At 47.4% G+C, this 14585-nt stretch overlaps 1 protein-coding gene across 1 annotated transcript; it reads right to left on the bottom strand.

Annotated features, from left to right (window-relative positions):
- Positions 1–961: 961 nt before the first annotated feature.
- Positions 962–8337, bottom strand: LOC138787250 (BH3-interacting domain death agonist-like). Its single transcript, XM_069964467.1, has 5 exons — positions 8264–8337; positions 4234–4412; positions 2446–2597; positions 2026–2226; positions 962–1494 (listed from the first exon to the last, which is right to left on the bottom strand). The coding sequence occupies exons 2-4, from the start codon at positions 4394–4396 to the stop codon at positions 2026–2028; spliced, it is 516 nt and encodes a 171-aa protein (XP_069820568.1). The 5' UTR covers positions 4397–4412; positions 8264–8337; the 3' UTR covers positions 962–1494.
- Between the last annotated feature and the right edge of the window lie 6248 nt (positions 8338–14585).

Here is a 14585-nt window from a genome sequence, read left to right on the forward strand (position 1 = left end):
GAGGTAAACAGCGGTGAGGAGCGGCAGCACTAAACCTAATGAAAATAGAAGAACAGGCGTCTATAGGGAATTCTTTACTGTATGACAAGAACTGGCAGTCTTTTGTTTTTTTTTAGACAATTCACAGAATCCCTTTAAGAGCTCACAGAGCATTAATCGTACAGATCAGGGATCAAACATGTTACTATATTAGCAAAGAGAGTATACAAGATCCAAAGACATGATGGCGGCCTGGGCCGGATGGAGAAGATGAGGAAAGTGGATGAAGAGGAGACTGTGACCTCTGACCGCGGCTGATCAGCGCCATAGTCATTTACAGGGTCCACAGATACGCAGCCGCCACCTTTATTCCTTATGAGGCCATGCTGGGAGTTGTAGTGTCACACACTTTAACCAGACAGGTATATTTATAAGGGTAGCAGTTATATCCTGCTGTGCGCTATACGGCTTATATGTCATGTGTGGGAATTTAATGTGTCGCTAGGACAAGGCCGGAAGCCTGTCATCCCTTATAACCACTGTGCCTTATGTTGCCCATAGCAACCAATCAGATTGTGTTTTCTTCCTTCTAGTGCAGGCTAGAAAGTGAAAGCAGTGATATGATTGGCTGAAGCAGAGCCATAACAACCAGTCTTTCCTAGTGTGGTCACGTTGCTACCCGCAACCAGTGGTTCACCCTGGTGACAGTCACCGACCGGACACATTGTCACTCCATTTGTATTTATTTGCTGTACAGTTCAGGTTGAGGACCCTGAAAAAGAGCAGTGATTGGTTGCTAAGGACCCATAGTAACCAGTTTCTGGTAAGGGTTGGAAAATGAAAGCAGTGATATGATTGGTTGTTCCACAATGTGATCACTATGCCCTCTAATTGATTAATATAACAGCTACATCCAGAGGGCGGGGCTAGACAACTTGTCATGTGATTTCCTCACACCCATAAATGAGGAGAAAACATACAATAAAGACTTTAAAAATTTATTAAAATGTTTCAACAACAAGAAAGATGTCTCCCCGTCCCCTCCAGGTTGGTGTAAAGTACAAAACTATTTTTCTATTGGTGTAAAATTCGACAAATGTTAATGGAGAAGAAAATGTCTTTAACCTGAGTGTCCTCATATCCTACACGGGGCGGACATGTTGTGGCTGAACCAATCAGATGGGCGGGAATGAGTGACATCACTGTGGCTCTCTATGACATCATGACCCTAATTGCGCTGATATCTTACATCCATGCTTTGCCATCTACGACCAGACTGGTTGGTTTTTCTTACAACATGGCCGACCTCACACAAGACATTGGCAACGGAAATACAAGAGCACATTACGGCCGCACATAAACACAAAGGAGAATATAGAGAGCGGGGGTGAAACATGGAGCCGATGGCGTCGGACGTTCATCTCCTCGGCTGCTGCACATCAATGGGAAGCATAGGGCAAAATGGAAAACTGCTTCACATTTCCTTGTGGCATAGCGGGTGGTCGGTGGTCACACCTGCAAGAAATAAGTGATTATAATAATTTAAATGAACACTCCCCTTACAGGGAATCTGTAAGCATGATATTATAGAGCAGGAGGAGCTGAGCAGATTGATATATATCACTGTGGGGTAAGAGTCAGTATAGTTGTCTGTTACTAATTACAATCTGAGCTTTTCATGCTAAGGAGTCCAGTAGGCGGTCCTATTACTGGGTGACACCGCCCACTGGACTCCAAAGAATATTAAAAGCAGGGATTTCATTAAATAATCTACAAGTTATACTGACTCTTTCCCCACAATCTGCTCAGCTCCGCCTGCTCTCTAACATGGTGCCGATAGACTACAGCGCATCTTCACTGTGACCGATTCAATTTAAGGACGCAGATAATTTTTGTTTTAGGGTTTTCATTTCTTGATTTTGTCAATGCCGTGATATGTGGGGGAATCCAATTGTATTTTTAATGTTGTTCTTAGAGGGTGGAGCACCCCTTTAACCCTACTCCCCTGCTCTGTAATTGGTTCATTAGGACCCCCCCTGCACTCACCTATCTGCTCAGCTGCTGTACATATGCAAAGTAGTTCCTATTGATGACGTTCAGGGTGGTGGTGAAGCAGCTCTGCAGTAGATTGGGGACGCTGCAGCCAACTTTGCTGGCTAAGGTCATGGTTATGGCCAGCGTGGACTTCTCCAGGTCCATCCCGGGGGGGAGGTTCACCAGTAAACTATTGACGGCATCCTTAAAGCGCTGAAAAGTAAATCCAGGTACAAAAGTTCATTACTAGGTAAGAGTATGGGGGCCATATTTATTAAAGAATAGCGGCAACATATTCCGCCTCGCTGTACACAGCTTGTCATCACTCAGATCAGTTCCAATCTAAAGTGCAGGCGGTAAGATGGAGGCCAGGCATTGCTCCGCCTCCCGCGGTTTGTCACCTCCCCCCTCACAGCGGCATGTTATACGTACGTCCTCCGTCAGCGTCTCGCTTAGAATATCGTGCACTAAACTTTCCACAACTTCTGGTTTGATTCTCCCTTCTTGTTGGAAGCGGTCACCCATCTCTGCCAACTGGACGCCAATCCTGCGGCACAGCTCCTCATCCACAACAGGCTGCGGGCCTGCGAAGGTGAACGGACCATTCAATATTGTGGGCACAGAGGGGGCCTAATACTATATAAGGGCTACTGGCCTGAGGAGGAGAACGGACCTTTCAGTACTGTGGGCACAGAGGGGCCTAATACTATATAAGGGCTGCGGGCCTGAGGAGGTGAACGGACATTCAGTATTGTGGGCACAGAGGGGCCTAATACTATATAAGGGGCCAGGGCCTGAGGAGGTGAATGGACCATTCAGTATTGTGGGCACAGAGGGGCCTAATACTATATAAGGGCTGCAGGCCTAAGGAGGTGAATGGACCACTCAGTATTGTGCGTACATAGGGGCCTAATACTATATAAGGGCTGAAGGCCTGAGGAGGTGAACGGACCATTCAGTATTGTGGGCACAGAGGGGCCTAATACTATATAAGGGCTGCAGGCCTGAGGAGGTGAATGGACCACTCAGTATTGTGGGCACAGAGGGGCCTAATACTATATAAGGGCTGCAGGCCTAAGGAGGTGAATGGACCACTCAGTATTGTGCGTACATAGGGGCCTAATACTATATAAGGGCTGAAGGCCTGAGGAGGTGAACGGACCATTCAGTATTGTGGGCACAGAGGGGCCTAATACTATATAAGGGCTGCAGGCCTGAGGAGGTGAATGGACCACTCAGTATTGTGCGCACAGAGGGGCCTAATACTATATAAGGGCTGAAGGCCTGAGGAGGTGAATGGACCACTCAGTATTGTGGGCACAGAGGGGCCTAATACTATATAAGGGCTGCGGGCCTGAGGAGGTGAATGGACCACTCAGTATTGTGCGCACAGAGGGGCCTAATACTATATAAGGGCTGCGGGCCTGCAAATGGTAAATAGACCAAGCGGAACTATACAATATTTTGGCAGTTTGGTTGTAGTTAGCGTAGGCCGTCAACGCTGTCCATATCACTGTGTATCAATATTCCGCTAAGTGGAGCCAGCAGGGACTACAGCACAACCGCTCATTGGCTTCTGTGCGGTCACATTGTCCATTACATGTGCAGGACAGTGCGGATCTACCATATCCACAGAAGGGGGAGACATAGTGAAGAGCTGTAAACAATATATACCCCTCTTATATGTAGATAAGACCCTACCCCGACTTTTCTCTCTGTCTCCCCCCTCCCTTCTGAGACAGCTGATGTAAACAAGTCCCTGGCAGGCTGTATCTGCAACATTGTAGCATCTTTGTAATGCTGGGAGGGTTAATCACAGTGACTTAATCAGCAACTTGACCTTAGAATAATCCTCCTAGCATTACAAAGAAGATTTAATGTTGCAGATACAGCCAGGGACTTGTTTACATCAGCCGTCTCAAAAGGGAGGGGAGACAGAGAAAAGATCACATTTTTGTGTCTTCAGCAGAAAGCAGCAGCTCAGAACTGGGGAAGGAGGCTAAATTGATAATAAAAGGTATGGAAGGAATTGTTAGTCTCACCATGGACTGCAACATATCAAACGTTATGTTTGAGTGGAATACCCCTTTAAGTATACAGTATTATCATACATGGAACCTTGTCTGATAGGTGTATTGGCTAAAGAGTGGGGGTGGGGTCCTCCTGTCTGATACATCAGCGCAGGGAGAACGTCTTCTTTCTCCTAATCTACATTCTTACCTCCATCTGTCTCAAGATAAATAGAACGGGCTACAGATTCATGGCTGTCCGTCTCCAGATCATGACCGAGTGACTGCTTAATAGACCGGAGCTCAGCCTTAAACTCCACATCCACAGATTTCTGACACTCCAAGAAGGCGACAAAGATCAGTTCTGTATTCATCCTTATAAGAAGGGACCTGAGGGAGGAACAATAGTGACACATACTATAGTAACCGATCTATAGGGAGCAGTATTATAGTAGTTATATTCCTGTATATAGGAGCAGTATTATAGTAGTTATATCCCTGTATATAGGAGCAGTATTATAGTAGTTATATTCCTGTATATAGGGGGCAGTATTATAGTAGTTATATTCCTGTATATAGGGGGCAGTATTATAGTAGTTATATCCTTGTATATAGGTGCAGTATTATAGTAGTTATATTCCTGTATATAGGGGCAGTATTATAGTAGTTATATTCCTGTATATAGGAGCAGTATTATAGTAGTATATTCCTGTATATAGGGGGCAGTATTATAGTAGTATATCCCTGTATATAGGAGCAGTATTATAGTAGTTATATACGAACTGGAGAGAATGGAACCGCTGCACATCCCATCTATGGCTGATACTAATGCCGCTAGGCCTATATTAAAAATCAACACCAGAGTGTCTGTATATGAATTGAATTGATTTGGGTCTGGTCCTGTGACATTGGGGTTGCAGGGCCGTTCCATGGCCTCCCTTTCCTGCACGTGCACGCTTTGCGGGGTTGGCGGTCGCTGACCGACACGGTGTGGAGTTAGTGTACGGACCCGTGTGGACCAGAGGACCTGCGCGGTGGTACACGGGGCAATATGGCTTGATCAATTCATATACAGACACTCTGGTGTTTATTTTTAATATAGGCCTAGCGGCATTAGTATCAGCCATAGATGGGATGTGCAGCCGTTCCTTTCTCTCCAGTTCGTGTATTATAGTAGTTATATTACTGTATATAGGAGCAGTATTATAGTAGTTATATTCCTGTATATAGGAGCAGTATTATGGTAGTTATATTCTTGTATATAGGAGCAGTATGATAGTAGTTATATCCCTGTATATAGGGGGCAGTATTATGGTAGTTATATTCCTGTATATAGGAGCAGTATTATAGTAGTTATATCCCTGTATATAGGGGCAGTATTATAGTAGTTATATCCCTGTATATAGGAGCAGTATTATAGTAGTTATATCCCTGTATATAGGAGCAGTATTATAGTAGTATATTCCTGTATATAGGAGCAGTATTATAGTAGTTATATTCCTGTATATAGGAGCAGTATTATAGTAGTTATATTCCTGTATATAGGAAGCAGTATTATAGTAGTTATATTCCTGTATATAGGAAGCAGTATTATAGTAGTATATTCCTGTATATAGGAGCAGTATTATAGTAGTTATATTCCTGTATATAGGAGCAGTATTATAGTAGTTATATTCCTGTATATAGGAGCAGTATTATAGTAGTTATATTCCTGTATATAGGGAGCAGTATTATAGTAGTATATCCCTGTATATAGGGGCAGTATTATAGTAGTTATATTCCTGTATATAGGAGCAGTATTATAGTAGTTATATTCCTGTATATAGGGAGCAGTATTATAGTAGTTATATTCCTGTATATAGGGAGCAGTGTTATAGTAGTTATATTCCTGTATATAGGAGCAGTATTATAGTAGTTATATTCCTGTATATAGGAGCAGTATATAGGAGCAGTATTGTAGTAGTATATCCCTGTATATAGGAGCAGTATTATAGTAGTTATATTCCTGTATATAGGGGGCAGTATTATAGTAGTTATATTCCTGTATAGGAGCAGTATTATAGTAGGTATATTCCTGTATATAGGAGCTGTATTATAGCAGTTATATTCCTGTATATAGGAGCAGTATTATAGTAGTTATATTCCTGTATATAGGAGCAGTATTATAGTAGTTATATTCCTGTATATAGGAGGGCAGAAATATAATATTTATGATATTTTTAACAGACTTTTCCCAGCCTCCCTCCTGATGATGATGATGTATGAATTTCCTAGCTGTGGCTCAGGTACTTATCCATTGTATACATGTGATATCTGGGGGGTTATTCAGGGATTTTTTCTATCTGAATAATATGATGATTATTTATACACTATCTGGCTTTGTGGTCTGTTATGTGGAAGTAACTTGTACCAACGTCTTGTGGAGATCTGCCAAACCAGTCAGAGGGGGGAAAGAACTAGAGATACAATTACACAAAATCAATGGCAGACAGAATGAATAATGTTTTTCAACTAGGACACTTAAGACTTTGCAAATAAAATGGTGTGTGTGCCCCTTTAAAAGCAGATTATCACATGACAATATCATAATATATCTGCTAAATGCTCCATCTGCCAAAGAGGTCACATCTTTAAGGGTCCTACATCCATATGGAGAAGAGAGGTCCCCAGACCCATCTACCACCAATGCAAAGCAGCCCCCCCCCCCCCTAGGTGCCATGTATTATACCGTGATGGAGGATGAGGGGGTTATTATATACAGTATAATGACCTGTTGTATGGAGAAGCACCGTTACCTCCAGCAGCTTGTTCTCTCTCTCTGTATATGTATGTGTGTGTGTGTGTGTGTGTGTGTGTGTATATATATTTATTTAATTTTTTTTTTTTTTTTATTTAGTGATGTCACAGTCCTCCACACACATATATATATATTCAGTGATGTCATGGGTCTGTGGGGACCAGGAAATACCCAGAACACACGAGGGACAGAAGCTGCTGCTCAGGGATCTTCTCCCAAACCGACACATTATACAGAGGACCGAGAGATTATATCTCATCATGTGTGATACTGCCTGCTGAGCTGTGTATCTAATCCTATCCGGTGTGATACTGACTGCTGAGCTGTGTATCTAATCCTATCCTCTGTGATACTGACTGCTGAGCTGTGTATCTAATCATATCCGGTGTGATACTGACTGCTGAGCTGTGTATCTAATCATATCCAGTGTGATACTGACTGCTGAGCTGTGTATCTAATCCTATCCTCTGTGATACTGACTGCTGAGCTGTGTATCTAATCCTATCCTCTGTGATACTGACTGCTGAGCTGTGTATCTAATCATATCCTGTGTGATACTGCCTGCTGAGCTGTGTATCTAATCCTATCCTCTGTGATACTGACTGCTGAGCTGTGTATCTAATCATATCCAGTGTGATACTGACTGCTGAGCTGTGTATCTAATCCTATCCTGTGTGATACTGTCTGCTGAGCTGTGTATCTAATCCTATCCTCTGTGATACTGACTGCTGAGCTGTGTATCTAATCATATCCGGTGTGATACTGACTGCTGAGCTGTGTATCTAATCCTATCCTCTGTGATACTGCCTGCTGAGCTGTGTATCTAATCATATCCAGTGTGATACTGACTGCCGAGCTGTGTATCCAATTCCATCATCATGTGTGATACTGACTGCTGAGCTGTGTATCTAATCCTCAGACTCAGGGAAGATTTGAGTTCTGTAATGTGTCGGAGGTCAGAGGGACCCCAATATACAGCGGCATCACAGGTATATATATACACACACACACACACACACACACACAAACACACACATATACACACATACACATATACACACACACACACATATACACATACACACACACATACATACACACACACATACATACACATACACACACACACATACATACACATACACACACACACATACATACACACACACATACATACACATACACACACACACACACACACACACATATATACACACACACACACACACACACACATACATACATACACACACACACACACACACACACACACACACATCTATCGGTCACCCGCAGCCCCCAGCCAGGACCCCTCTGCGGAGACATCAGTCATTCGGCTCTGCTGCCTCTGTGCCCCCCGGTCCGGACCCTCATAGACCCTGAGACCCCCGTGGCCGCCCGGAGAGCTGAGTGTGAGGCCGGGGAGTGAGAGGGAGACACGTACCTGCAGCAGCCCCGCTCCTCTCTATTCTTCCTTCCTTATTGTCCTCCTCCTCCTCCTGTACAGCACGCCCCCGCCACGCCCCCTCCCTGTACAGCACGCCCCACAGGCTTAGATACAGCGGATACCATTACATGTACACCATACAGTATCACACACCCCAGGCTTAGATACAGCAGATACCATTACATGTACACCATACAGTATCACACACCCCAGGCTTAGATACAGCAGATACCATTACATGTACACCATACAGTATCACACACCCCAGGCTTAGATACAGCAGATACCATTACATGTACACCATACAGTATCACACACCCCAGGCTTAGATACAGCGCATACCATTATTTATAAACCATACAGTATCACACACCCCAGGCTTAGATACAGCGGATACCATTACATGTACACCATACAGTATCACACACCCCAGGCTTAGATACAGCGCATACCATTATTTATAAACCATACAGTATCACACACCCCAGGCTTAGATACAGCGGATACCATTACATGTACATCATACAGTATCACACACCACAGGCTTAGATACAGCGGATACCAGGATTAGATGCAAAGGTCAGCCGGCAGCACCACACAAGATAGGATTAGATACACAGCACAGCCGGCAGTATCACACAGGATAGGATTAGATACACAGCTCAGCAGACAGTATCACACAGGATAGGATTAGATACACAGCACAGCCGGCAGTATCACACAGGATAGGATTAGATACACAGCTCAGCCGGCAGTATCACACGGAATAGGATTAGATACACAGCTCAGCCGGCAGTATCACACAGGATAGGATTAGATACACATCACAGCCGGCAGTATCACACAGGATAGGATTAGATACACAGCACAGCCGGCAGTATCACACAGGATAGGATTAGATACACAGCTCAGCCGGCAGTATCACACGGGATAGGATTAGATACACAGCACAGCCGACAGTATCACACGGGATAGGATTAGATACACAGCACAGCCGACAGTATCACACAGGATAGGATTAGATACACAGCTCAGCCGACAGTATCGCACGGGATAGGATTAGATACACAGCTCAGCAGACAGTATCACACAGGATAGGATTAGATACACAGCTCAGCAGACAGTATCACACCGGATAGGATTAGATACACAGCTCAGCCGGCAGTATCACACGGGATAGGATTAGATACACAGCTCAGCAGACAGTATCACACGGGATAGGATTAGATACACAGCTCAGCCGGCAGTATCACACGGGATAGGATTAGATACACAGCTCAGCAGACAGTATCACACGGGATAGGATTAGATACACAGCTCAGCCGGCAGTATCACACGGGATAGGATTAGATACACAGCTCAGCAGACAGTATCAGGGTACAAACCCACACACCATATACGCAGCAGATTAGATCTAAATAACTGAACACAGCCTCAAATCTGCTGCGTATACGGTGTGTGGGTTTGTATTCTCACACAGGATAGGATTAGATACACAGCACAGCCGGCAGTATCACACGGGATAGGATTAGATACACAGTATCACGGGGTTTGCTGTGTTCCTGTAACCTCCAGTGATGTCTGCCTGACAACCAGCCAGATAGGCCCCGCCCACTGGAGCTGGAGAACGGGTTGTACAGGCCAGGGCTGCAGGGGCACAGCGGGCGGTTCATACCTTCTATCTATATGGGGAACAGGGAGCTGGTGCTGTGACGTCATCTCCTCCGCAACAGATATATATATATATATATATATATATATATATACATACACCCGGTATACAGTGACCTCACCGAGCTGCAGACTATTACACCCCTGATCTCTCCTCCTCATACATAGTGATATATCCTGCAGACTATTACATCCCTGTCCTCTCCTTCTCCTGATACAGTGATATATACCCTGCAGACTATTACACCGCTGACCTCTCCTCCTGTTACATAGTGATATATCCTGCAGACTATTACACCCCTGCCCTCTCCTCCTCCTGATACATAGTGATATATCCTGCAGACTATTACACCCCTGTCCTCTCCTCCTCCTCCTGATATATAGTGATATATCCTGCAGACTATTACACCCCTGTCCTCTCCTCCTCCTCCTCCTGATATATAGTGATATATCCTGCAGACTATTACACCCCTGTCCTCTCCTCCTCCTCCTGATATAAAGTGATATATCCTGCAGACTATTACACCCCTGTCCTCTCCTCCTCCTCCTGATATATAGTGATATATCCTGCAGACTATTACACCCCTCTTGCTGAATGTCACTCTCCTCCTCAGGTGTCAGCCAGGTTTCCCCATATACAGGTCACCGGGGTCAGAAGAGGATTGTGCAACCCCACTCACCCTTCCCTGCAGTGACGTCACTATACCCCCACCCCACGAAAGAGAAAGTGAAAGAGACCGTGTAACATCCACGTGTGACATCTGCACCTGACGGGACCTTCCAGCAGCCGGGAGGATGGCGGCTTCTTCATTGTGTAATAATTCCTTACAGGAACTGGTGTCCCCAATCTATTACTCTCTGGTATCAGCCATGTCAGGCTGGGGGGGGGGGGGTGACTGTAGGACAGGTATATACAATCTATTACTCTCTGGTATCAGCCATGTCAGGCTGGGGGGGGAGGTGACTGTAGGACAGGTATATACAATCTATTACTCTCTGGTATCAGCCATGTCAGGCTGGGGGGGGGAGGTGACTGTAGGACAGGTATATACAATCTATTACTCTCTGGTATCAGCCATGTCAGGCTGGGGGGGGGAGGTGACAGCTGATTCCTCTCCTGGTCAGGTGTGGTGGTGCAGGTGGAGCTCTCTGCTGCTGGGATCGCTCTGAGTCTGGTGCCTGAGGCCTGCTCCCTTCTGCCTGGGGGGAGTGGGCTTTGGGATGCAGGAGGAAGGCGAGTCCCAGGCTTCTGTTTCCCGGGGTAGGCCGGCGGGGACGGATGGTGCACAGCAACTGGCCTATTCGGAGGGGGTACGGAGATCTGGCGGGGGTCGCAGTGATGCTTCCTCTGCCCCCCCTCTGGTTTCTAGCTATAGCCGGGAGGCTGTGCTGGAGGTGAAGGACTGGGGTGTGAGGAGCCCTGAGGAGACGACTGATGTTTATGGATCCAGAATTGCTTATTTTATCAAGACATATGAACTGAATGGCAAAGAACTGTGCAAACTGCGTGCGGAGTTGAGATGCGCCCGAGTCCAGGTGAATACAGCATCTGGGCGTAAGCGCACGGATGCCAACAAGGTCATAATGAGACTGAAGTCTGAGATCAATATGTTGGAGAAGGAAAATATGGATATTCAGAGGAACAGCGGGCCCTTCCAGGAGAAGCTGCTGAACCAGGCCAGGTTTGACCAGATGAACAAGGGGTTAAGCCAGAGTGACTACATGGAGAGAGCGGAGGAGGCCGAGGCTCCTGATGTGACCCAGGGGTCCCAGAGTGGGATCTGCCCCGGACAGCCCTCAGCTCCAGGACCCAGAGGCCTAGACGGTGACGGCAGCGACCCAGGAGGGGACCTGATGGCAGCCATCATACAGATGGAATCTCCGGTGCGGGTGGTTGGACCAGAAAGGGGTGAGTCGACATTTAATGCACCCCTTTCCCCAGCTCCACCTAGTAGGTGCCCTGTGGTGGGCTCTCAGCAGGGGATGAGCGGTGGGCAGAGTATGAAGGTTCCCTCAGTAACATCACATGATGCTGTTTCGGCTTGTGGTAGCAGTAAGAGTGTCAGGGCGATTATGGCTGTGAAGCCGGACATTGTTGGGAAGGTTGGCGGCCCAGCGGGTGGCTGCATGTCTCTGGCATCGGGGGGCCACAGCAAATCGGACAAGGTTAAGGCTGTGGACCCTGTGTCAGAGATTAGGAGCAAGGGCGCAGGTGAGCGGTGCCACGGGGTGCCGGGCGGTAATGCAGGCTCTGCGGTGGGGTCTGCTGTCGGGGTGTCACCTGTGGTGGTTTCTAGTGGGGGAACCGTGTCGGCTGCTGGGACAGGTGGCACCTCGGCAGAAATAATAAAACCGGCCACAGCTGGACTGGCAAATGCTGCCGCTAAGGCAATGAAAGCCCTTAAAGTGACTGCTCCCACATCCACTGGGACCATGCAAGAGACTAAACATGCTGCTGATGGTGGGACAACATCCGGATAAACTACAGCTGTAAAGATGGCGACGAGTCATGTGACCCATGAGGTGGAGGGGGTTCCTGGCGAGAAGTTGAAGCCTGCTGCTGTTACAGCGGTGGACGGAGACTTGCCAGGTTCTCCCGGTGAAGCTGAGGTCACTCCTATCGGTGACTGCATTAACCTGTCTGTGCTTTCTGGTCCAGGACTGAATGGTGGTGTGAATGGTGGAGAGGGAGCGAGGGAGGATGGGGAAGATGATGAGAGGATGGATGTTGGGGATCGGAGGATGAGTGGAGGGGGCGGATGCATGGTTCCTGTGGAGAGAGATGCTGGTGTGGTTGGTCCGTCTGAACCCCCGGCAGCGGCGGTGAGGAGCTATGCGAGTGTTGCTGCCGGGGCACGTAGGCTGTATGAGAGAGCTGCACCCCCTGGTCCTGGGAATAGTGACATCCAAAGGCGCTTCTTGGAGGCCTTGCGGAGGGGGGATAGATCTATCACTGTAGAGGGTAGAGAGGTAGAGCTGTCTTTCTGGATAGAGAGGCATGGCTTAGCCGCCTTCCGAGAGCAAAGGAGCGGGGAGGAGTCATGGTCACTCCCCACAGCCGGGTCCGGGGTGGCCAGGAGGAATGTGGTCCGTCTTAGGTGGAGGGGCAATGATCCCTGTCCTAATAGAACTAAAGTAGTGGAGCTCCTCCTCAAGATGGATTTCAGGGCTAATGACATCTTTGCCCTGATACATCCTCATGGTTCCCCGATTTTCGATGTCAGTTTTGTCCGGGCTGAAGGGCTTGAGCTTTTTTGGTCTCGGTACGAGCTGGCAAAGATAGAACCCGAATGGAGAGACTTTGCTGTCCAAGCAGTCTCCCGTCAGAACAACATCAAGAAAGTGACGGTATTAACATGTAACGAATCTCTTTCTTGCATAGACATCATGACCTGGATTGGGCGTTACGGAGAGGTGGTCAACATTCCCCAGAAGAACAGGGATGAGTTTGGTATCTGGTCGGGGGCCTGGACCTTCATGGTCAAGTTGAAGGTTTCAGGTAATTCTGTCACCCACATTCTCTCTTCCACTTTCTTGGGGAGGGACAGGATTCTGGTCTTCTACCAGGGGCAGCCGAAGTTCTGCCATAGGTGCGGTGACCCGACACACTTTAGTGCACAGTGTAAGGTGCAGAAATGCGCCCTGTGTGGAGGGATAGGACATCTTGCTGCAGCCTGTGGGGACATTCGTTGCAGCCTGTGTGGTGATCTCTGTCACCCTTTCAGCTGCTGTCCGGTCTCCTTTGCCAATGCGGTCCAAACTTCAGTTGGGGTTAGCCGTGAGGCTGACCCTACTGGAGAGGGTACCAGCAGAGGCAGGGAGGCTACTGGTCCAGGGAAAAGAAAATTAACACCATCCAAGCTGAAGCGTATGGAGACACGCCAGAGGCAAAGGGAGGGGGAACCTCAGGTGGCAGCTGAGGAGGTTCCTGTACCTGAGCCTGAGGTGGTGGATATTGCTGAGGACCTGAGGGACAGTGAGTTGGAGGAGGAGTCCAGGAGACTGAATAGAGAGGAGGAGAGGGCCACTACTGCAACCTCCTCTCCCGCAGAGAGTCTGGATGAGGAAAGCAAACAGTGGCTAGAGAATAAGAGAAGATCGGGTGCCAGAAAAAAGAGAAAGAGGGTGAGAAAGAAGGAGTCTTCTTCCCTTGAGTGGGATCATTCCGTTCCCCTCACCCTTGTCCAGATACCAGCGGAAGGACCTACTGGCTCCCCTCTGGTAGGCTGCCCTAACCGGTACCGGGCCCTCAGGGATATTTCCTCCTCTAATGAGGGGGCTGGGGAGTCGGTGCCGGTGTCTGAAGTGAGGTCTCTGAGAGGTGTCAGGTCTTCCTCTCAGGTAACGGGGGGAGGACTTGTCTCAGGACCATGTGGTGTGCAGCGGGTGACTTGTGTGGAGGAGGGAACACGCCCTGTAAATATGGATGTGTCTGTGTGCTTGAAAAGGGGGAAGGAAGGAAAGTCTGATGAAGACATTAAGCACAAGGAAGGGGGAGGGGAAAAAGAGGGCTGTCAAGCTTGATCACCCATGATGGCGGCACCCTCCCCGTTGACTCTGGCGAGTATTAACGTCGCCAGCATAAAGTCAGATACGGCAAGATTTATGGCCTTTGATTTTCTCGGTCGAATACAGGCGGACATTTTCT

The sequence above is a fragment of the Dendropsophus ebraccatus genome, chromosome 1, assembly GCF_027789765.1.
Source record: "Dendropsophus ebraccatus isolate aDenEbr1 chromosome 1, aDenEbr1.pat, whole genome shotgun sequence".
In the NCBI taxonomy this organism is placed as follows: Eukaryota; Metazoa; Chordata; class Amphibia; order Anura; family Hylidae; genus Dendropsophus; species Dendropsophus ebraccatus.